Consider the following 26,155-nt stretch of genomic DNA (forward strand, 5'->3'; position numbering starts at 1 on the left):
TACTTTTTTAAAAAGTTAAATCTATCCTCCTTTTTCCTTTATGGTTTTGGACAAGGATGCCATGGTATTAGGAAGAGCATTTAATCCAATGCATGTGTTTATTATGATACTTAATATATTTGCTCTTATTTTTGTCCTCATACTTTGTTTTTTACACATTCTTGCTGTCTCCACTTTTCCCCTATCATTTGTTACATTGTTTAAGTTTCCTCTGCCTCACTTGAAATTAGAAATCTAAAAGTTACATGGCTTTTTTTCTTCTTATAATTAAAACAAGTTCAACTTTATTAGAATTACCTATGGTCCACATTACTATAGTTTAGAAATCATATTTGGTTTTTAAAGATTTTTTCCTAAAATTTAGCTTGAAAAAGATTAACAGGAGGTAGTTGGCACGAACTCTATGCTTTCCTGGTTTCACTGTTACTGCTGCTTCTTTTATTCTGACTTTTCCCATAAACTCACAAATGAGCAGCAGCTTGGCTGTGTCATCTTTTTTACTCAGAGGCTCTAGCCTCTAGAGATTCCTCTCTACTGCTTCCCGGCCTTCAGTACTGCACAGGAGAAATCTGGTGCGGGCCCCATGTGAGTGTGCAGTGTGCGGTGTCTTTTCCGTCTGCACGTACGATTTCTGTTTGACATTCAGCAAGCTCCTCTCTGTCTAGATGCGGGTCTTCGCTCCCCCCCCACAGTGAGTGTATGCTCTTTTGGTCAGAATTTCTTTTGATCGTTTTATTTTGGATTCTCCCCCATCTTCTCTCCTCATACTGAGGAATGAATTAGGATTTTCTTGATTTTTCCTCCTATTTCCTATTGTGGGTTTATTTCATTTGCAGTCATCTCTGATTCCTTTTTTTAAACTACCGATTCTCCATGTATGTCTCCTCTTGCCTGGGAAATGATGCAGACTGGACTTTAGTAGGCCTTGAGCCATCTCTCCATCCTTTGCACTGCAAAATTCTGGAATCTCAACTAAATACTTTTATATAGGAGTTAACAAATGAGACATTTTTCAAGTAGAGTTCACAAAAATTCACACTCTTCATTATAGCAAGAATATGAATATGACTGACTCATCAGTTTTCATTGTAAATTCTCTTTGTGCATGTAACTGGGACTCTGGCATTATGGAAATCTGAGGTGTGACTACAAGGATATATACAGTAAAAATTGAGTTTCTTGATCTCTTTAATTTGTAAGAGGTTAGGGAATCTATAGTTACTTAGGGCTTCAGACTTCCTCTGTGAATGAACAGAAAGTCCAGCGGGTGGAAAGATGAAAATGACAAAGGGAAGACAGAATTGTCAGAGGGCATGAACCTTAAAGAAGCCAAAGGTATCTATATGAAGAGGGAGGAGTAATGACTGAGAAGCAGCCACAGCAAGTAAGAAAGAGGGTGACAAGCATCTGGGAGGGCTGCAGGGGAAACAATGTTTTCTGCGGAGGGCCAGGCTTCACGACAGATTTAAAGCTTGCGTGGGACTGGCTGAATAGTTCCAGCAACCCGGGGCCAGAACGCCTCTGCTTCCAAGCAAATCCTCATGAAGAGCTTCTATGATGGTGGAAAGACTCAGGTTCTTCAGGAGTCAGTGGAGCCCAGGTGGGAGTTGGCTCCAAGGGAATGTTATACCATTTGGGCAGCCTGGGAAAAGATCAATGAGTGTCTAGAACCTTCGGCACATAATTATTTAAGAAATAAAATAAAATAAAATAAAAACCACAATCCTGGCAGATTTAGGGGAAAGAGTGCTGCTGTCTCTGAATTCGGTCACAGCCTAACCCTCTTAAAAACTTATATTTGCTGGGTTATTAATCCTCAAGGCCATTTTAGATAAAGAGTTTAACATACATTAGAGGCCAAAATTAAGATGTTAAGCTGAATGGGCTACAGATTTAATTCACAGCTGATTATATAACCTATTACAAATCATTCTTCACTGTTCTGTACTAAAATACTTATTAAAAAAAAAACTGCTCATGATAATGTCTGAGCCCCTTCTGTTATCACAGGCAAATAAGACCATATTTTTAAGAGCTCTTTAAAAAAGGGAGTAAAAAAAATGCTATTAAACATAACTGTCAAACTAGAGAATCTTACTAAGAAAGTTGTAACTGACAACTGAATGCAAAGAACAACATTATAAAACTAAGACAACTTAATATTTACTATTTTTAAGGCTTAGTGAATATTGAAAAATAAGTTTAAACTACTTTGAAATGAAATGATAACTTTTGTCTTTTTTAAAAAAATACTTTGTTTATTTATTTTTAGAGAGAGGAGAGGGGAAGGGAAGGAGAAAGAGAGGGAGAGAAACATCCATGTGTGGTTGCCTCCTGCACACCCCCCGCTGGGGACCTGGCCTACAACTCAGGCATGTGCCCTGACTGTGAATTGAACCGGTGAGGCTTTGGTTCACAAGCCGGTGCTCAATCCACTGAGCCACACCAGCCAGTGCACAAGTTCTATCTTTATGTTCTATATATTCTCTAGTCTTGAGAATCATATTCAGTATCACTAGTGGCCTAATAAACACAAATTAAAACAATAAGGTACCATTTCTCCATATCTAACTGGCACAATTTTTAAAGGTCGATTATAGTTAGTGTTGAGAGCACTCTTAAACACTGCTGGGAAATGGACATATTGGTACAGTCTTTTAGAAGAGCCATTTGACAGTGTTTATCCGGACCTAAGTGTATGTATCCTTTACTTACACAATTGTATTTGGAATCTGACTTACCAAATTACTCTTACGTGTATGCATATATATAAAGATGTTTACTGGAGCACTGTTTGGTAACAATATATACAAATAACAATATAAATCTAAATGTATTGGTGGAGAAATGGTCATTCTAATGGTGCACCTTTTTGTTTGTTTGTTTTCTAAAAATTTTTTAAATTTTATTTATTTAAAGTAATTTTTATTGTTTATGGTATTAGTTTTCCCAATTTTTCCCCCTTTACCCCCCCTCCACCCTGCCCCCCCAACCCTCCAGCATTCCTCCTCCTTAGTTCATGTCCATGGGTCGTACATGTAAGTTCTCTGAGTTCTCTAATGGTGCATCTTTATGAGCTGATGCAGAGACACATTCACAAATTTTCCAAAGTGGGGAAAAAAAAATCAAGTAGTATGTCAGTGTGTAGGACAATAACCCTATTTTTATTTACATAAGAAATGCACATACCACCCATTCAGATTCTAGTTTGTTTAATGTGAAGTTCATCACAACAGAAAGCCACGTTAATGTATTGAGCAACAGGCTATCAACTACACTTCAATTATAAATAAAATAAGAAAAATGTTTGTGCTTTATATCATGTCTTTGGGAAGTACAAATTAAAGAGAAAAGATTCCTACTTTTTCTATAGCCTTTCTGGTCTTTAAAATTGTGATTAGAACCCCACAGACATTCATAATATGATGTGAAATTATGTCCAAAATAACCATGCGCTAACAACTTAATGTGCTGCAAGTAACTGAAATGTCTTCTCATTTACCTTTAACGAGAAAATCTAAAGAGAGAACTGAAAGGAGCAGATTCAAAGTACTGGTTGTTTGTCCTTTCTGCATAAGACTATTCCACCAGCAAGAGCCACCAGTAAATTGCGTCAAACCAGGCTTCATAGAGATCTTTGTACACAACTGTTATGTGTGTATATTTCATCTAACTACGCACGAATACGTGCATAAATTTGATGTTATTTATTACACACCTCTTTAATTTCAAGTTTTCAGCAAGCACATTAAGCAAAAGGGGCTAGAGGAGTTTATAGTATTTGTTGATGCTGCCTTCTCGCGAACCGTTCTGTAGCAGCCCTGTCCGGATACACCAGGGCTCTGCGTCACACAGTCAGGGGCTGAAGGGAATGACTATCATTACACACGGTACCGAGTAAACATTCTTTTAGGGAGGCCGACGTTGCCTCCAAGGCCTGACAAATCAGCTATGTGCAGGATACTTACATCAGCATAGTGGCCTATCATATCACATCGGTCACACCGTTTTCTCCAGGAAGATCTTTCAAGACATCTGTGAGTGGAGGACATGGGCAAAGAACAGTCTAAGCAAAAGCGGGCTGGACAGGCGTACTGGAGGTGTCCTCGCTCGGAGCAGAGGCAGCAGGGGCGGACTTTCTATGTGGCAGACAAACAGAAAATCTCTTTAGTAGAAGATCATTTTTCCTTTTTCTGTATAATTCCATAAAACGTTATTTCCAATTTGAGAAGCCCAATGAAGATTGAATCTGGAGCCTAATAATAAAATAGAACAAAATGTCTGAATTCAGAGCTTTAACATAAGCTGTCTGTATCCTTTGGTTGCCAAAAAGGCTTATTAGTCTGCGTATGCTATTAGCTGGCATCTTTGTATTTCTTATGCCTTGTCTTGTAGGAACACTAGCCAAGTGGACTGTGTCTGAGAGGGAAAGTTTCAACAGGATGATGAGGATCTGGAACCTAAGTCATAGGAAGAACAGAAAAAGACTGTTTTGCTTAGGGAAGCAAAGACAAAGGAGAAACAAACGAGAGCTGTCTCAAAAACTTAAAAGAAAATCATTTGGAAGGAGGAGTAAGTAATAGAAATGTTTGTTAAGGGCTTAGTATGTGTCAGGGAACATCTAAGAGCTTTAGTTTCGTGATATTCCAAAGGTCGATGCATGTTTAATGCAATTTACATCAGTACACATTTATGGATGCCTAAAACTATAATTTTCTAACAATGAAAATTATCCCGTGATGAAATAAGCTGTCTGGTAAAGGAGGTTGAGAAGTGAAGGGGTCTTGAAATCATCTGATCCAGTCTTCTCATTTTATAGAAAAGAAAACAGAGGCACAGAGAACGAAATGATTTGCCTAACGTTTTCCAACTACTGATGGGAAGCCGAAATGGGTTCCAGGTTTTTTGACTCTAAATTTATTGATCTTTCTCTACTACTACTCTAGGGTATGACCTACATGGAAAATTAGGAAGAAATTTGACACGCATTACCTAAGATTTGAATTCTAAGGTTACAGGGTTTCAGTCCTCTAAGATTTTGATTTTTAACAAGGTAGAAAGAAACATGACATATTTTACATACTTGTGGAAAAGGGCAGTTTTTTGACAAATGGCCACATTTGTCACAATTTCTACAGGTAACGTTTTTGTTTGCTGTGTAGTATCGGTGGGTCCATCTTCCAGAGGATCTGTTATTACATATCTGGGCCTAAGGAAAAGAAATTAAGAATAAAACAAACTATTTCACTGTGTTCAAGAAAATTAACAGCCATAGTTCAATTTAGAACCCAGCAACATGGAACTTTGTGTTCTTAAAAGGAGTTAGAAAAACCTAAAAGGGATGCTATAAAGACAACTTAACTTTTTGCCTGCCCCTCCCCCGTTCTCTGACACCCTCCCTAAGGTTCCATTCCTTCTGGACCTTTCCCCACTTACAGGTCAGGTCTAGCACAGGTACCGACACGCATCAGACATTCCGGTGGCGTGCAGAGTCAAATATTGCTGACTTCCACGTCTGAACGCATACCATAGTTTTCTGAATACGAAGCTTGCTTGAGTTTTTGGTTAGGGAATGGTGTTTTTAAAATGAATTTCTCTTTTATAAAATTATAAAACTACACAGCTACTGAATACATTGCTTCTACTGAGTAGCCTAGGGTTACTGCTTATAAACTAAATTATGATTTCCAAGAGAATGAGATTCATTTCCTTCCACCACAGTCCTTGTAAAAATCCATTCTACTTACAATGGCCCAATTCTAGTTGTCTCATATTCTAGCCAAAAGCCAGTATCTTGCAAAAAAATATTAGCAGAGCATATCATATGGATATCTAGAGAGGAATATACAAATGTCAAACGTGCTTTTATCTTTTTGGTATAATTTCATCTTTGAAAAACTTTCATCTTTTACTTGTTATTTTGCTGAACTGGCCAAGCAGGCCCCAAGACGTCTTAAACTAATTATCCCTTCAAACTTCTCTTCTACCAACATGTAAAATTATTCTTTTTTTTTTCTAGCCATCTGCTACAATTAAGGCTAATAAACACCTGCCACATCCTAAATATAGCCTAACCATTTCCTTACCCTGAAGAAGCGGTTATTTCCGGGGCTGATCTTTAGTGGCACCAGGCAATATGAGTTAAGACTCACCACCGCAGAAAAGAAACAGGAGGGAAAGGGGACTAACTCATTATGGCAATTAACTGACTAACAAAAATCAAGGCTGAACCACGCTTCTCAAAAATTCAATTACTCATATACTGACATCAAACTTTTTCTTCCAAGATACTCAGGCTATCACTATTTTTAAAAAGTTTATTATCATAATGAAGTGAAAGAAAACTTGGAATCAAAAAAAGTGTTAATCTATTATTCACAATTTCAAAAACTATTTGATTTTACCTCAACGTCTTTGTCACTGATGAACCAGTTTACACCATCTTCTCCTACAAAATAAACAAAATGTTACTCAATTTTGACACCTTTAAAACACTTATGGGTTGACAATAAATTATTCAATTCCTTAGCACTAAAATTGGACCCCAAAGGTGTAGCGAGACAGGTGGGTACCTTAAACCTCTTATTTTGGTTCCATTACTACTTGTGTGGCTCTGAACAAATACTTAACCTCAGTTTCCTTCCATATAAAAAGGAAATAGTATTTGTCTTGTCTACCTAAAAACAGAATCCTATGAGATATGAAAATGTTTTGAAAACCATCAAATGATAAACAAATATAAAAAAATCAGTGAAGGGACCAGATACCTAACAGCAGAGGCAGAATGAAATCTCTACCTGAACTCCCCTTATCTGACTATAGCAGAGCTTTGAGAGCCAGTGACCACAGCCACCCCCCTACCGCCGCTCCAGAGGCTTGCAGTCTGGGAAGTCACTGACCTTGAGTACCAGAACATTCCAGAAAAAATTGTGTGAACAAGCATCACCAAAACCTTCCATCTTCTGAAGGCCTAAATCCTCCCCTTTTGTTAAGTTGGTGTACGAATCTTTACCTTTGGCTCTCCAGTGAGTTACTCATTACTGAGTGCTCCCACACTGTCTCTTCTCTCATTAATCTCTTTATTGCAGCCACCCCCCCACCCCCCGGCCCCAACATTCCCATTTCAGATCCAAGTAGTTACAGGAAAGATGTTTCATTCCATTATCAATATTAACAGTATCTACTAGCTTCCCTTTGTAGTTGACTTTCATTATAATATAACATTTAAAAAAAAATTAGACTTTGAACACTCTCTCACGATTAGGACTAGAAATTCAGTACTGCTTTTTAAAAAAAATTTAGAGGGGGGGGAGAGAGAGACAGACAGACAGACACCAGCCCGTTATTGCACCCATTTATGCATTCACTGGTCCATGCCTGCATGTGCCTTGACTGGCGGTCAGATCTGCAACTTTGGTGTACTGGGAAGACGCTTTAACCAACGTAGCTGCCTGGCCAGGGCCCAGAGCTGTATTTTTAGATCCATCAATGGTTGCATGGTATTTGGCCTCCTTTTTTGCTATTGTATTTTATTATTTTTGATGTTATTTAAAAAACAGTACTGCCCTAGCCGCTGGGTAGCTCAGGTGGCTGGAGCATGGTCCTGATGTGCCAAGGTTGTGGGTTCTATCCCCGGTCAGGGCACAAACAAGAAGCAACCAATGAATGTGTAAGTAAGTAGGACAACAAATTGATGATTTTCTCTCTCTCTCTAAAAATCAATAAGTAAAAAAATTAAATTACACTGGTAAAAACCTAGGGGGATGGGGAGCTCTGTATTTTTCTTTATCAGCTGTTTTCTTTTCTTTGCACTGTTCCTTTACAAAACAGCACAAGGCTGCTATTCCTCTGGTCCACTCATGGCCCAGGAGGAAGGGACACAGGACTAAATGCAGAAGCTAAGGTGTCAACAAAAGACTGAAAGATTTTTTTTTTCTCCCCCCAAAGCAAAGTTAAGATTTTCTCCTTCCTCCTATCTACTCCTCTTCTCTATCTCAAAAACACAAATTGAGCTCGACTCTTTGAAAGGAATTTTGAAGAGACATGAAGTAATCTACATTTTCCCAGGCCTACCAGAAGTAAGTGTCTAGAGATACATTTTAAAATAAAATACTTTTACTGAGAAGACCAAGAGGCTGCTATACAAAAAGACCAATCCATAGGAGAGCAGAGATGCTGTGCTGATGATTATTTCCTTTGTAAAATTTGGAGGCTGCATCCACACACTGAGAGTGGAGAATACATTAAATAGCAGCAGCTCCTTATTCCTCCATCATCACCATCCATGCTATTATTCTTTCATTCAAAGGATTCATCTAAGGAGCAAGCTTTCTGTAGCTTTCAAAACTGCCTTTGTATCTCAATGTCCTTCATCATTAAAATTCAAAATGACCACTTTAACTCACTTTAATTATAAAACTGACTTCATATTGTCCTTAAAAAATGAAATTCAAAACCAGTGAAATGCAAAACAGCAACTATTGCCACCCTCAATCCCCAATAAATTCACACACAACAGGGAATAGTGAAAAAAGAGGAGGGTCTGAGAGAGAGAGAGAGAGAGAGAGAGCGAGAGAGAGAGAGATCCACTCCACTTAGATTGTTTTAACATGACTGGAATTCACCAATACTCTGGGTTATGTACTAACTCCTCTTCACCAAGCTACAGTATAGTCTTACTGTACACAATCTACTGACAAGCACATAAAATAGGTTTCAAGTGCAGATGAAATCAGACTTCTTAGTGGAAAATGAACAAAGACATAATCAGGAACACATAAATCAACCTTTGGCCCTACCCATGGTACCAGTTTTGGTTCCATCTTGGAAATGACAGGTGACTCTTGTCTTTGCCTTTTTATCTGTCCTGTTTGCTTAACTCCAAGTGCCAATGTAATGAGAGCTTTTGTCTAAGAGGCAACTCACTAGAACGTCCACAGCCAGCCAGTTCTCTGCTTTGTTAAATACCTGGTATGCGACTCTTAGAAACCTGGGTTCCAGTTTTAACCCTATCTCTTACTTGCTGTGTGGCTCTGGGCAGGTTATTTATCCTCTCTGGATCTGTACAATAGTGGACTGGACTAAATGGTATCCATGGTAACTTCTAGCAGGAAATTTATGTGATTCTATCAGATTTTCATTCCTCACTGGAATCAAATACACTGTCATTCGGTCTAGTCACCTACATCATCCAGGCCTTTGCAACCAGCAGAGGGTGTCTTGCTTTATTTGAATGAATGAATGAATGAATGAATTCAGGTGTCTCGCTTTAAAGACAACTACCATAGGCCCTAGGAGTACTCATCTTCCATGTATTCACCACCCAGTGAGACTGAATATAAAACGGGATTGCCCTGAAGTGTAAGATTAGGGCTGCCCTAGAGATGCTTACTATCAATTCTTGGCTACTTTATGGCCTTGTCTGGCTAATTTCCAGGCCTATGATTCTTTTTAGACTTCAGAATTGTAATCAAAGCAATAGCTGATAACTCTCCTTTTGCATGTATTGAAAGGTTATAATGAGCAATATGCTGCAGTGTAAACAAAGATGAGTAAGAGCTTATAACCTAGTAAAACATAAGGAGACAAAAAAAGTAAGGAGTAAAAAAGAATAAAAAATACTATGGTAAATTGAGAAAGGAGATGTCTGAATTTAGGGGGGAAATGGGAAAAAAGTCACAGAAGGCCATGCCATAAAGGAAATGGTATTGAAGTGTAATTTACATATTATAAAATATACCCATGTAAAAACAGAGTAGGATGCATTCTGACAAATGTATATACCTCTGTATTCTCCAATCAATCAAATGTAGCACATTTCCATCACCCAAGAATGTTGCTTCGTGCCTATCTGCAGTCAATCCCCTAAACCAGGCAACTACTGACTTGCTTTCTGTCGTGACAGGTTTGTTTTGGCCATTCTGGGACCACATATAACTAGAATCATATACAACATATCATTCTGTGTCTGGTTTCTTCTACTTTGGAATATTGGTGAGATTCAACCCATGTTGCTGGGTAGTAGTAGTTTGCTCCTTTTTTAAAAACTGCTGAGCAGTATTCTGTTCTCAGTAGGTTGGGACTTGGGGTTAAGCAAACAGGACAGATAAAAGGGCAAAGAAAGGAGTCACCTCTCATTTCCAAGATGGAACCAAAACTGGAACCATGGGTAGGTCCAAGGGTTGATTTATTTGTTCCTGATTATGTCTTTGCTCATTTTCCACTAAGAAGTCTGATTTCATCTGCACTTGAAACCTATTTTATGTACTTGTCAGCAGACGTTCTGTGGATATAATAATAGTTGAGCTGTTCATCTCCTGATGAACATTTAGGCTGTTTTCAATTTTGGGCAGTTATAAATAAAGCAGCAATAAACGTTCTAGCAAAAACCTTCCTTTTAATTGACATAGACTTTCATTTCTCTTGGGAAAACACATAGGAGCAGAGTTACTGACTATGGTTAGCCTACCCTTACCTTTATATGAAACTGGCAAATCTTTCCCAGTGGTTGTGCCATTGTACATTTTCACCAGCAACACATGAGTGAGTGTTCTAGAAACTCCATAATCTCATCAACACTTGGAATAGTCAGTCTTTTAAATTTTAGCCTTAAAATGGGTGTGAAGTAGTATGGCATTAGGATTTTAATGGACATTACTCTGATGACTAATGATGTTCAGCATCTTTTATGTATTTATTTGCCATTCATGTATCTTCTTTCAAAAACTGTTCAAATTCTGGGCCTGTTTTTAAATTGTTTTTTTTTTTTTTTTTTAAATTTGAGGAGTAGTTGTCTTTCTTCTTTTTATTGAGTCATAAGAGTTCCTTATATATTCTAGGTACAAGTCTTTTATCAGACATGATCTGCAAATATTTTCTCCCTGTGTGGCTTGCTTTTTCATTTATTTTTAAAAGTGTTATTAGGAAAGCAAAAGTTGTAATAAATTTGACAACTTTCCCCTTGACAATGTTTTTTGTGCCCAAAGAAATTTGCCTATGCAAGGTTACAAGCACTTTCTGTGTTTTCTTCTAAACTTCTATAGTTTTAGCTTTTTGTTCAGTTGGTGCCTATTTTTCGCCATATGAATACCAGCTGTTCCCCTGGATATTGGAAAGATTATCCTTTCTTTATTGATTACCTTAGCAACTTTGTTAAAAGTCATTTGACTACATACACATAGGTCAAATCCTGGAAGTTCTATTGTGTTACACTGAGCCACATGTCTATCATTCTACTGCAACACAGTCTTTATCACTGAAGCTTTATTTAAACATCTTGAAATCACGTAAAGTAAGCCTTCCAACTTTTTTGTTCTCTTTTAAGAGTGCTTTAGCTATTCTAGACCCTTTTGATTTCTGTATGAATTTTTAAATAAATATCAACATCTATAAAAAAGCCTGCTGGGATTTTGACTGCTACTGTGCTACATCTATAGATCATCCTGGGAAGATACTTTAACAATATCAAGTCCTCCAAAACATTAATATTTTCTACCTCTTCATCTATTTTGGTGTCTTTAATTTTTCTAAACAATGTTTAATAGGTTTCATTGACAGGTCTTGCATGTATTTTATTAAATTTACCCCTGGGCATTTCATGTTTCTTTCTGTTATTGTAAATGGCTTATTTTTAAATTCCATTTTTCAATTTTTGGTTCAAGTATATAGAAATACAATTGATTTTTGCTTACTCATCTTGCATCCTGCAAATTTCTTTTACTTTCTGTTAATGTGGTGCAATAAAGTGATTTTAAACCAACCTGTATTCTATGATTAACATACTTGGTTAGCTGTATTATTCTATATAATATACTGTAAAATTCAATTTGGTAGCATTTTATTAAGAATTTTTACATCTGTATTTATGACAGATATTGATTTATACTCTTCTTATAATGTCTTTGTCTAGTTTTGATATTGGGGTAAAACTGGCCTTACAAGAGTTGGGAAGTGTTGGGAAGAATTTGTGTAGGGCTGGTGTTATTTCTTCCCTAAATATCTGAGAGAATTCACCAGAAGTCATCTAGGCTGGAGTTTTTCTTGTTTGTGGGCCAGAAATTTCACTTGTAGAAGGATTTAAAATAGCAATTCTATTTCTTTAGTAATGGAGCTATTTACATTTTCTATTTCTTCTTAGGCCAGTTTTGGTAATTTGTGGCTTTAGAAGAAATTGTCTATGACTTCCAAATTGTCAAAATTATCAGCATAAAGTTGTCCATAACAAACTCTCATATATTTTTCCCCTCTGTTCTCCTAATTTGTACTTAAGCCCACCCAGTAGTATATTTTTTTATCTTGAATATTATATATTTCAGTTCTAGAAGTTCCATTTGGCTCTTTTTATATCCATTTCTCTTATTATATTTATCTTTTTCCATCAAACCTCTGTGTATATTTGTAACAGCTGTTTTAATTTTAAAATCCTTATCTACGAATTTCATTATCTCTTATCAGGAGGGCAAGTGTGGAATAAGTTAACACAATATAGCTGGAAGCAGAAGTCTTGTGTAGGGTTTTAGTAGGGAAGATGAAGGAGAATACTAGTAAAAAGGCAAGGCACAAGCAACGTAATGGAAGAGGTGAAAGAATATAGTAAACAGTACAGTTTGGCTGGAAATAAGAGTATAATGATTCCTTTACTAGGAATTTCCACAGACATTTTTATATGTAAAGAATACGGAGAATTAAAATACTATTACTTACTAGAAGTGTTTTACCTGAAACACACATAAAAAATCCCTACATGTTAAGCCTGTTCTTCTAAGTAAGTTTTCCATGCCCCCTCTAAGGTTAACTTTCCAAGTCTTGACTTCCTACGGTGTGCGCTCGCCAAGGAGGACGGCAGGCCTCCTCCTCCCACAGTAGTAGCCTGAAGGCAGCGACACTACAAGAGTGTGAGGGGTGCTCTGTCAACACCAAGCAACCACCGGAATACTTCATCTCCCCTGAAATAACCTTCCAGACAAAATAGTGAGCTCCCCAAAACCTGACCCATGAACTGGAACATTTTCCCCCAACATTTCCTCCTACTTGTGGAACTATTCTGTTTTCCTCTCTCTTTCCCTCTCGTACTGCATGGTAATGAAGATAAACACCTCTCTCATTTACCTGGTGATTCAGAGTCTACAAATTGTTTTAAATTTACATTTTATCCTCAACAATCCTGTCCGTTATGTTACACAAATGCTCACTTTTGTGTGTGTGTACTATGAAAAACGGCAACTGGTGCTTCTTGTGACATGGAGTGCTAATGTAGCTATTTACCCATAAGACTGCATTCAGTTTTCAAAGGATTTAAAGAAAATTTGGACTAGATTTCTTAGGACCAAAGCAAGTTCATACTCTGCTCCAGCTATTCTTAGCCTGTCTACACTCTGGAGCGTGGGAATAACTGAAGATCATTCCTTTGCTGAAAGAGCAGCCACCATCAGAGAGTTAGTTCTCTCTGCCTTTGTGATAATTTGACAGGAAATAGGAGTCAGTAAAACGTTTTCCCAAAGATCACCGAAGATTACAGAAGGACTGAGGTTAGCACATCCAGCTGGTCACTTGTAGTGCAGGTGCCAGGAACTTATCTTTTCCTGAGACTAATATCCAATAGCTCCTCATAAGGAAGCCACAGATGCCGTGCATTTCTCAGGTATTTTAATGTATAACATCAAAAATTGTAAATCTCAACAAATTTAGTGAGAAGGCATGTATTTATGACTTCGTAGACTAGATTTATGATTTTTCTGGACTAGAATTTAATATTCAACAAATCAGATGTATATACTTATTTTGCCATTACTCATTATTTAAGAATGTAGTCCTGGCTGGTGTGGCTCCGTGGACTGAGCGCTGGCCTGTCAGTCAAAAGGTTGCTGGTTCGATTCCCAGTCTGGGCACATGCCTGGGTTTCAGGCAAGGTCCCCAGTTGGGGGTGTGCAAGAGGCAACCGATCAATGTTGCTCTCACACATCGGTGTTTCTCTCCCCTTTCCCCCCCTTCCCCTCTCTCTAAAAGTAAGTTTAAAAAAAGGATATATATGCAACTTCCCTCATATTGTAAAATGTTTTTGTTTAATGTGGGGTCAAGTTAGTCTTCAACAAATATTTACTGAATATCTCCCACGTAAAAGTGTAGGAAACAGAGAGATGACTAGATGGTGCCACAGAGTAATCTGTTTTATCATTGGGTTAAAGAATCTAAAATGCATTACTGTGTTAACTAAATAATCAAGATAACTTATTTTTTCAAACAGAAGGATGACTTAATTTACAGAGTTTTAAAAAAGACAAAATGTCCACTATTACTTGGGAAAATGGGCTATTTAACAAGAAATACTGAATACAATACTGTCTACCAATGAGCAATTAACTTACGACGATGACTATATTGCCTGAACAGCCTTTCTTACAATATGCAAGTCCTTTAGCAACTGTTTTCTCCCCAAATAATACTAGTCCATCTGTGGGCAGCTCACAGATGGAGAATGGGGGAAAAGCAGACACTGCGTGGTGTGTACATGCAATCACTAAGGCACCTGGACCGCAGGCCTTCTCAGTATCCGTCTCTCACCTGCCCGAAGTGACTCATGAGATGCCACTCTTTCATTCCTCTAAAACACAGAGAGATGCCCAAGAAGACATAAAGAACATAAAAGTAGAGACAATGTGAATAACCCTCCCACCACATAACTCAAGGTTAAATAATTGGGCAGTTACAGCATAAAAGACAAATGAACAGTATTACATTTTTAAGTTTATTGTCCACACTACCTTTTTACATACCCAGTATTTTTAAAGCAAAAGGTCCTCCTGCTTGTAATATAATGATCCCAATACTTTACTATCTCTGTACTTTTCACTTTATGCTCTTATTCTCCAATATTGTCTCCCTCCCTGACCAATTTTCCCCCTAACCCACCCAATTTTCATGATTACAAATTCTGAATATACATGAAGGCGCAGCTCCCCAAAGTCAATGTAAATGGATAATAGTCAGCACTTTCCTCCTTTGACCTTGGTAATAAGCACTTACAACTGTCCTGGTTGTTGTAACAAAACACCTTCCTAGTTCTGGTCTCCCTTCATGGTTTCTTCCTCTTCCATTGTTTGCTCAAGCAACCAATGCTCCACTCTTCGCCTGCCTTCTCCTCATGCTACTTTCTTGGCCCCAGGTTATGTCACACATGCCCACAGAGGAAACCGAATCTCTAGGCCACATCTTTTCTTGAGTTCCTGATCTATGGGACACCCGGATTAGACATCTTATAGGTTAACTCAACTATATAATCACTAAAAATGAACTCTTCATTTTCTCCCCCTTCCTTGTGTTTCTCTCTTAAAAACAGACAACCCCACCTCTCCGCCTTGTATCTCAGTCTCTTCCAGATCAAAAACCTCAACTCTCCCTGCTCATATAATTACTTATCATTTCATATAATAAGTACAATGATTTCATATAATGATAATGATATAATTCATATCATTTCATATAATTACTCACACCACACATTCTGAGAATTTTTTATCTATAACAACCTCAATGCTATTTCATTGGCCCAGACATTTATTTTTTATTATTATTATTTTTAAATGTTTTCTTTTTTTTTTTCTTTTAGAGAGGGAAAGGAAGAGAGGGAGAGAAACATCAATGTGTGGTTGCCTCTCATGTGCTCCCCACTGGGGATCTGGCCTGCAACTCAGGCATGTGCCCTAGACTGGGAATCGAACCGGTGACTCTTTGGTTCACAGGCCAGCACTCAATCCACTGAGCCACCCCAGCCAGGGCTGGCCCAGACATTTAATTTCTCACCTAGATTTTTAAAATAAGTTCTTTCTCTAGTACCACAACCCCTTTTCTATGCCAGTTACTAATGTTTCTAAAATGGGAATATAAATATATCCTGCCCTGAATATATTTATTATTCCCATTTTAATGGCCCTCAATATCTACAGGATAAATGTGAAACTCCTCTGTATGCCATGTAATACCTTCTGTGCTTTGGTCTTTATCTATTTCTCTAGCTTCATCTTTTTGGTCCCAATACTCCAGGTATGCCTAGTAATTCCCCCAACGTGTACCGCCGTTCTCTGCAGCAATGTGTATGCATGCACTGCCTGGAACACAAGCCACCCCTAATTTCAACCACAGGAAACTAAGATTTGGGTCTTCAAGTACCTAATCATGTGTTACCTCCTCCACTGAAGTCTTCCCTGATAGCCCTTCAAAAGCAAGATGATCAGTCTCACCTACACAGCCTCTTGGACTTTAACCTCTTATCTTTTTACCTTCCGAACACCAAAGAACAATTGCTTAGTTCTCACAGGTACTCATGTTTACTGAGTGAGTTACTTAAATAATTTTTATTCTTTTCATTCCTTTCTGGTAGAAGTATTTTCTACCTTACTCATATTCTAAACGCATGTTATTTGTATGTCTTAGGCTAGCAATAAATTCAAAACCCTGCATTAAGAAATAGATTAATAAATATTTTACCTCCTTCACCACACCCTAAGTTTTCTATGGACCAAGACCCGTCTGTTTTGTGTATCTATCTAGTTATCAGCCCTTCTTGTACACTTCAAACTACATTAGAAAAAAATTAAAAAGAATAAAAGGACACATATTTATAAGCACACTGTGCGACTGTTCTAAACTGGGGTACAGAAGCCAATGAGATAATTTAAAAGTTCAGTAAGACTTTGAAAACCTGAACTTTTAAAACTTTTGAAGTTGTAAGACTTAAAACTTGGAATCTCTGTAGGAAGCAACCCTAGGAACTAAGAAAGAACTAAAAAAAAAATCACTGTTACCAAATAACATCACCTGGCAGACGCAGGAGGCGCATGAGATACAGGGTAAGTTGGGTATTTATAGAAGATCACGCCCGTCCCTAGCCAGTGTGTGTGGGTTAGAGATCACAAAGATAAAGCTGTCATATTACTTGTGCCATATCCTTTCCAGAGCCTACTTCCACTCTACCAGCTTTCCCCCTGGGATCTTCTCACTTCTAATAAGCAACCGAGCCAGCCACAAATGAAGTTACTATTCCCAACTTCATCAGCAGCATCTGTTATTTCAACGGAAACTTTTGAAATACACACAATGCCACATGCAAATCCCCTGGGGGCCGAGCCACTTTATTCAACTTGCATTCCTCTCAAACTGCTCTTTTCTGTCTTGGTTTTCTTTATTTATACTTTTCCATTTAACGTTGGTCACAAAGCCATTTTAATCATTAAATTTTGTACTGGCAATAATTTAAATAAGACAGATTTTACCAGAAGAATTTGCAAGTGAGGCATCAAATTGCTCATCTTATTTTAAATCACATTAAATTTACCAGAAACAATTCATATTTTTAAATGTATGTAAACGATAAATGGGGATTTAGCTTTTCTTTTTTTAGAGGTACAGGAGGAAGAAGAAAGAGGAAATAAACACAGGTGCTTAGCACTGGGTTATACAGATCTCTTGCAAAGTTATCAGTCACATAAAGGCGGTTGTATCACTGAAGAGACACAGACAGACACACATGCAGCTCCCTCTCATCCCCATTCCCTCCGCCCACAGGATTTAGTCAGTAAACCACCCAACTACTGTTTATTTAGAAATAAATGACTCTAAATCTTTATTTAGAAATAAAAGACTCCTCATATGATACTACGTAAGAAGAACAGAGAGGAAACATTATCAACAGAAATAGTCAATACAGTGGGATTATGGGAGTTGTGTCTTCTTTTTCAAAGTCATAGTCTTTTAATAAAGAGATGTTACAAAACTTTTCCCATCCCATCTGGAAGAACAGGTCTTGCTAAATGTACACTATCAAAGGTGTTACTGTTAAAAGCAGTTACAAGGGAAAATAATTCACCCTTTTAACATGTACAACTCAATGTTTTCAGTATCTTCACAAGGCTGTATAAAACCATCACAACTATTTAATTCCAGAATATTTTTTATTACCTACAAACAAGCCCTACACTAATTAACAATTAGTCCCCATTCTCCTTCTCTCCAGCCCCGTGGGAATTACTAATCTACTAATCTCTATGGATTTGCTTATTCTGGACATTCTGTATAAAAACAAACCACACGTAGCCCTCTGACTGGCTCTTTCGCTCAGCACAATGTCGTCCAGGGTCACCCATGTGGTACATGCATCAGTACATCACCCCTTTACACGGCCAAACAATATTCCACTGTGTGGATATACCGCCATGAAATTTTATTTTATCCATCCCTTCATCGTTTGGTGAGTATTTGGGTTGCTTCCACTTTTCAACCAGGAGGAATAGTGTTGCAATAAACATTTGTTTACAAATTTTTGTGTAGGTGTATAGTTTCACTTCTCAGGTGTGTCTGTCTGGAAGTGGACTTGCTGGATTATGTGGTAGCTCTGTGTTTGACTCTTTGTGGAACTGCCAAGCTCTTCCAAAGGGGCCGCACCATGATTTTTCTTCTTTTAAAGATATCCATTAGGTTGGCCAAAACATTTATTGGCTATTTTGAGTCTGTCGGCTGTCTCCTGCGTGGTAGAACACTGACTGTTCTCAATTAATGCCTCAATTTGATCGCTATCAACTTCAACTGTCCTACCTGACCATGGAGCATTGTCCAGTGAAAAATCTCCAGCACAAAACTTTGCAGAACACTTTTGACATGTTCAATCAGTCACAGTACCTTCTCCATACACTGCACAAATCTTATTTTGCGTTTAAGTTATGTTTTTACCTTTCTTGAAATAATAAAGCATAATATGCCAAAAATGTTATGTATTTTCTTCCACTTTCAATATTGAAATGGCTACACAAAAATTCACCAATGTTTTGTTAACACACGCTGATATGACAGTTGTCACAATACAATCTATCAAAATTGTTTTGAATGAAGTTAAAGACAACTTAACATTACTAGAGCCATCTTATGGAAAAAACCAAACAAATTTTTTGGCCAACCCAACACTATGGTGCCTGGTCCCCACATCCACCCCCACCTCAAAAGACAAAAGATACGATATGGACACTTTAAATATTTGTAAAATGACAAGTACATATAAAACACATTTAAATTTAATTAAGAGGCTACTTTAAAAAATATGTTGTAGGTTTCCAGAGATGATTTAAAAGCTATATAAAACTTGATTATCTACCTGCCAGTAAAAATAGCAAACTGGAAATTGTATTCTTTCAGTCACCCTTCTATTTAACACCTCCTTACCCCTTTCTGAATCTTTTTTCTTTTTCTGTACGTATCATTAATTTTGTGCTTGTGTACTTAGCATTAACATGTATTTTCTTCCATGTCTCATTCTCTGTTCACCTCTCTTGGAAAACAAGTCACTCCCAAATAGTTTGCTTTTATTTATTTGTTTTTTTAAATATTTATTTATTTATTTATTTATTTTTAGAGAGAGGGGAAGGGAAGGACAAAGAGGGAAAGAAACATCAATGTGTGGTTGCCTCTCGCATGCCCCCTACTGGGGACCTGGCCCACAACCCAGGCATGTGCCCTGACTGAGAATCGAACTGGTGACCTTTTGGTTTGCATGCTGGTGCTCAAACCACTGAGCCATACCAGCCAGGGCAGTTTGCTTTTAATATTATTTATTTTGGTAAAATTTTCTTCAAATCACTCTCCAGACCTTAAGACCAAGTATGTCCAGGCTCACATTTACAACTGCTTATAGGATATATCACAAATGTCTGTATTACAGCTACTGCAAACCTAACAGTCAAAGCAAAACTCATCTTCACAATCCCACCTGAAACTGGCTCAACCACTTTCGTCCCTGTTGTTAGTTATTAATGGCTCAAAATGTATGTTTACTTTCATCTTAACCAAATGCTTCACTGCCTTTATCCAGTCAGGCCAGGTCTTACAGTCACATAGCATCCTCCTTTGAAACGTCTTTCCAAGCCAGTACTTTGGTTTCCTTCTAGTCAACACCACCCGATCAACACCGTGGATCTAGAACTGTTGCAGTGTCCCTGTGCCTTCAACTTCATCTGATACACACAAGCTAGATTTTCTCTTTAAATTTACAATTTCATACTATATTTTTTATCAAAGTAATACATGCACATGGCTTTTAAAACTCTAATACTACTACTTGAGCAACAATAAAAAAATGTTCAAAAAAGTAAAATTAAAATAAAAAACAAAAAACCCCTCTAATACTACTAAAAAAGTATATAAGAAATAAATAGCAGTTATTTCCTTCCTACTCCATCTCCCAGCCCCTAGAGGCAAACACTTTCAACACGTTAGCTATTTCTTTTGGCATTTATCTTCATACTTCTAAATAACGTTCATTCTGATACCATAACATTAATATCTAAATTCCTAATAAAGGTAAAGAGGATTTAGTTTTCTTATAACATCCTATCAGAATTTCTTCTCCCTCCACTCCCCCCTTTTTAGGTTAACATTGAATTTATGACTATGCAGTAGTATATTATTTCCCTTCTTATACAACTCTGGAATGTCCTATATTTCATACCAGTCTACTTGTTCATTTACTTGGCCTGAAAGTCTATGTATTACCGTGTCTGCCACTAGCAACTCATCTCTCTAAAAGGCTAAGTTTTGGTCATCCTCACATCTCCAGTACTAGGGCACTGCCTGTTCATTATGCTAGGAAAAAGTAGTTATTATCATTAATTATTTAGGTTCAGTGGATCCTTTTAATAACGTAAGTCATTTCACAAATAATTTATAGAGAAATAAAGAGATAATATAAAAGTTTTATTAGAAATCATACATATGGCAAACCCAAATTATTATTTCATATTATTTCCTGTTTTTGAAGCTATCCCTGAAAAAATCTTGGAATACAACTAACTGCTCAATTCTCACCCATAAACCTGGGTAAGTATTTTGTAAATACTTACCCCAGATTTCAAATATATCTTTCCTTTGCTCCACAGTTCCAAACATTTTCACTTTCAGATATAAAAACAATTAGAATAATCAATCCATTAATTTTTTCACTTCTATATCATCTCTTTCCTTCTAATCACCCCTGCATAAATATCTGTCTTCAGCATTTGTCCATTTGAAACAAGTAAATCTGGTGCACAGATATTATAAAATGTAAAAGAATAGTCACTCTTCCTTTTATCAAGCAGGATGGTCTGAATTACTGTCATAACATTATGTGGTAAAAAACTTCCTGCTGAATGACTGGCCAGATAGCATAGCCTTTTTTTTTTTTTTTTGTACGTACAAATATGTTGTTCAGTCATTAATTCCTTAATTAGAGAAAATTTTCATTTACGATATCCTCTGAAAAATCAGTCTGAGACTCGCTTAAAAGATCAAGTTCATATCACTAAACTCTAGTACTGCTATCACATTCATGTTCTGATTAATCTAATGATTTAAAATGTCTCCTCCTCTGTCGATTTTCTTCTATATATTTGCCATTTTGAGCAGAAAATGTAAAATTCTTTTTTTTAAAGGTTTTATTTATTTATTTTTAGAGGGAAAGGGAGAGAGAAAGAGAGGGAGAGAAACATCAATGTGTGGTTGCCTCTCACATGCCCCCACTGGGGACCCGGCCCGCAACCCGGGCATGTGTCCCGACTGAGGACCGAACCAGCAACCTCTCGCTTTGCAGGCTGGCACTCATTCCACTGGTCTACACCAGCCAGGGCGAAATTTCAAATTCTTAGCTTTGTTCAATGAAAGCTAAAAAAGACTGTGTCTCCAGACTTCTTTTGTATGCTCTGGAATGATAATGCAATACACTTTAGGCAACAAAATAAGAACACTAGTCCTGGCTGGGTGCCTAAGTTGGTTGGAGTGTTGTCTTCATCAACTGGCCTACACAATTTGCCTGCCCTGGAGATCCCCAGAGACTCTGTCTCATCCAATTAAGAGGCCACCCAAGCTGCTTTTCCATATGAATGGCTGGTCTAGGCTCATGCTTCAAAACTTCCTAAATCCTCTCAAATAAGCAACAGCTGGCCTCAGTGAGCCCCCCAGCTCTTGTACCTCTTGCTTAGTGGCCCCAGGCCCAGCATCAGAAGCAACCAGCCTAGATTCATAGCTTGGCTTCAACTGGGAATCTCCAAGTCCAGCACAAGTAGCAACCATCTCATATTGCTTTAAGCTCAAGCAGGGTGGCCCTGGGCAAAACACGGGGGTGGGGGAGCTGACCTTGCCCTATACCACCTGGGAAACCCTATAGCCTGCGCATGCTGTGGATAGCTACAGACCACATCAGAGCACCATCACCCTGCCCCTGCACAGCTGATTCTCCACAGAGGGCAGAGATTGGTGGTCAGTGGTCAGAGCCAGTCCTTGCAGCTGAGACTGGCCTGGGTAAACTCCTCCATTGACCTGCCAACAGCAATCAAAGCTCAACTACAAGAGGAGGGTGTCAGCACACACAAAGGGTGCACCTCATTACCTAGCTTGGGTGATAGGGGAGACTGTGCCACTGGACCCTGCAGGACATCCACTACATCAGGCCACGCTACCAAGACAAGGAGTTAAAGCAGCTCTACCTAATACATAGAAACAAACAAAGGTAAGCTGCCAAAATGAAGAGGCAGAGAAACATGGCCCAAATGAAAGAACAGATCAAAACTTCAGAAAAAGAGCTAAACAAACTGGAGGTAAGCAATCTCTCAGATGCAGAGTTCAGAGACACTGTTTATAAGGATGCTCAAGGAACTCAGTGAGGACCTCAACAGCATAAAAAAGATCCAGTCAGAAATGAAGGATACACTAATTGAAATAGAGAACAATTTACAGGGAAACAACAGTAGAGTGGATGAAACAGAGAATCAAATCGATGATTTGAAACATAAGGAACCAAAAAACACTCAATCAGAACAAGAAGAAAAAAAGAATCCAAAAAAAAAACGAGGATAGTGTAAGTAGCCTCTGGGAATCTTCAAGTGTTCCAACATTTGCATCAAAGAGAAAAGAAAGAGCAAGAAATTGGAAATCAATTTTAAAAAATAATGAAAGAAAACATCCCTAATTTGGTGAAAGAAATAAATATGCAAACCCAGGCAGCACAGAGAGTCCCAAAAAAGATCAATGCAAAGAAGCCCAATGCAAAATACATCATAATTAAAATGCCAAAGGTTAAAAGCAGTAAGAGAAAAAGCAGTTAGTCACCTAAAGAAGAATTCCCATAAGACTTCTCAAAAAGAAATTTTGCAGCCTAGAAGGGACTTTACATATGTCTTTAAGTAAAGACATATTTAAAGTCATGAAAAGCAGGGACCTAAAGCCAAGATTGCTTGCTCTACCCAGCAAAGCTATCATTTAGAATCAAAGGGCAGATAAAGAGCTTCTCAGACAAAAAAAATTTTTTTTCTTCTAGTTTTGATTTACTAATGTGAAAACAATTTGTTGAATTTCAAATTGCAGTTTCCCACTTTTAATATAATATTATATTCTGATATGGGTAAATAATGATATTATCTGAAGTGCAATGTTGGTCTTTGAGAATCCTGAACCTCAGTTTTATAAAAACAATGTCTCAACTTTCTAGTTGTGGTCAACTCTAGTCTATAAAGGGGCAGGAACCATTTCCATGTTACTCTCTGTTGGGAACCACCCTGCCTGGTTTCAGAAACTGTAACCCCTCATGGCTAAGGCTGAGTAAAAAGACCTTGGGACCATAAGCCACTTAGGAGACAAAGCTTATCTTCCCTGGCAGGGGCGCTGCCTCTGCCCCCTTTCACTTCACCCTGCTTGGCTCCGGGAGGATGACTGGTTAGCCCATTACAGGTAAGATTCCTCAAAGAAGGGACAACCTAAGACAGGCACGGTCACGAAGGGGCCTTCAGGGAAGGACTTGAGGCGCTATAAAAAAAAGGGGGTGATGGACCCTCACCCCTCGGCTTTGACATAGCCTGAGTACTCATTCTGTCTGCAAGAAGTCTCCTAATCTGTTGGCTGCCTTACTTCCCCTCCCTGACTTAAGCCTGAAATGATGCCGGAGGTAGGTGTGGCCCTGTGCTGGAAAAGGCGGGTTCCCTAGGGTGATCAGGCCTAAGGAAGAATGCATAAAATCCTATGAAACCTACTTTGCTAATACCCTCAAATTCAACGATAAGGGTCCAAGTATGAAATGAGTTTGTTCCCCAAAGTTTTATGGCCCTTTAGCTATCTGACCCTGACTCTAAATAAGCCCTTATAGTTCTTTGAGTGTTATCTATTGTTTGAGCATTTCTGCCTGACAATGATCGATGAGCTTTACATATATATACATATATACACACACACACACACACACATACACACATACATACACGCCCTGTATTCCTATGCAAATTAAACCCAATAAAAGCCTGTCCAGGCAAGGGACGGGTTGGCCCTCTCTTTCACTGAGATAGCGGCCGTGTTACCCCTTTTCCTCCACTGGATTTCTGTAGTCCATGTGAATTTGTATCGTCTCATCCATAATGCTGTGGACACTGTGGGCTGGTACCTGCGTCAGCTCTCCAAAGTATGACCCCTTGTATGGTGTCTTGGCACATAGTAGGTGCTCAATAAACACCACTTCATGAATGAATTTGGAAGAACCAAGTAATTTCCTAAAAGAGAAGTCAACTGTTTTTACCGATCTTTAAAAATCAACTGCACCTATCTGTGGCATTTGTTAGCTCTCCTATTTACCTAAGTAACAACTAAAGTATGAGATCCAGTAACAGCTTCCTCAACTAGAAGGGTAAGTAGAATTTTGGTTTTTAAAAAATAACATCCAAAAAGAACAATGTAGCCTTATATAGGCCGTATGGAATATTTAGAGAGAACCACTCCTCCAAATCCTGCTCTTAATTTACAATGCAGTAGGCCCAATCCTTTCTTATTGAAAAATAAGAAAGGAAGGAGAAAAGGAACAAAAAGAGTGAGTGACAAGAAACAGTCAGGAAATAACAGAAGAAAAGAGAAAGAGAAAAATTATTTTTTCAGCTGTATTGAGTGAGGTGTAATTGATGAGAAATGATTTTTAAAATGTCATCGTGGAATAAGAGAGAGGCAGGCAGTTTATTGTACAAGTAAACACCAGATAGGAACTGAGACCGAGGTTCTTCTAAAACACACTGAATAATTTTGTACTAATAATTTAATCTCTCTGGACTCAAGCTCTCATATGTGTGCGTGAATCTAGCCCCTACATAATCTCCAAGATAAATTCCTGTTTTTTCCTCCTCAGGAACAAACTCAAATGGTACTTGCTTTTTAAAAAATCCTCAGACAGAAACCAATCACACTGTATTATTTTCTTTGTCAATTCTAGTGTCTTACAAAATCTCTGTAAGTTCTTGGCCAAACTAGAGAGAAGATACTTCAGAAACTTTTGATAACAAAAACTTCAAATAATGAAGGTTTTTTACAAAAATAAATTCTACATTTGTAAACAGAAATATGAATTATCAATATATGTGAAATATTTGTTAGAAGCATATACAGTTCATGCCCCCTGGGAATACATACCAACCCCACCTCAGAAAAAGCCTATTTATAACCCCTGTGCAGTAGGCACTATTGAGGCCTACTAGGCAGTGTTAAAGCTGGATTTTCAACAAGGCCCACAAGTCCTGAGGTTAAATACACATGAATTAAGGATGTTTAATCCAACTCAAGATACCATCTTTTCATATTTAAAGCAGCTTCCCTTAAACAGGAAAAATACAAAATACATGAGCTGCCCTGACAGTAAAGCTCCAGCAGAGGTAATATAAAGGTCCATCCTTTTAACCATTTAAACTCCTACTGTGTTCATTCTCATTTCCAATACATATAATATGTCCTGCAAGAACCAGAATATTTTATGGAGCACAAAAGCCATAAAAACAAAAAATTTAACAAATTAAAAAATTTAATAAACATATTGGCTAACTATAATTAGGACTAGCTACAAAAAAAATGAGAAAAAGATATAGGTTTCTTGCCTGTGTGCATAAACACACATAAATCTGTATACACACAGAGAAATAAAATAGTTAAACAGTTTCTACCTGTTTTTGTGTATTCCCTTTCAGATATTGTTCCCCTAGAGTCTTGGCCTCTGTTGCTGTCTAACTTGAATTCACAAAACTCAATGGCTCGTGGTTTTCAAAGCTTAGGGCTGCGATTGTAGAACAAAGTCGCTTTCTCTCTCTCTCTCTTTTTTGGTGGGTACAAGTATGGGGACCAC

At 37.9% G+C, this 26,155-nt stretch overlaps 1 protein-coding gene across 4 annotated transcripts in view; it reads right to left on the bottom strand.

Annotated features, from left to right (window-relative positions):
• ZCCHC7 (zinc finger CCHC-type containing 7) overlaps positions 1 to 26,155 on the bottom strand; it is a 214,322-nt gene that overhangs the window by 29,754 nt on the left and 158,413 nt on the right. For all 4 annotated transcript variants that reach the window (XM_045195178.3, XM_045195177.3, XM_024559926.4 and 1 more), the window contains exons 3-5: positions 6,405 to 6,448; positions 5,084 to 5,209; positions 3,969 to 4,139 (exon numbers count right to left, since the gene is read on the bottom strand). In XM_045195178.3, the coding sequence (XP_045051113.1) occupies positions 3,969 to 4,139; positions 5,084 to 5,209; positions 6,405 to 6,448 (341 nt within the window). The remainder of the gene's footprint in view (positions 1 to 3,968; positions 4,140 to 5,083; positions 5,210 to 6,404; positions 6,449 to 26,155) is intronic.

The sequence above is a fragment of the Desmodus rotundus genome, chromosome 1 (genome assembly GCF_022682495.2).
Source record: "Desmodus rotundus isolate HL8 chromosome 1, HLdesRot8A.1, whole genome shotgun sequence".
Lineage (NCBI taxonomy): Eukaryota > Metazoa > Chordata > Mammalia > Chiroptera > Phyllostomidae > Desmodus > Desmodus rotundus.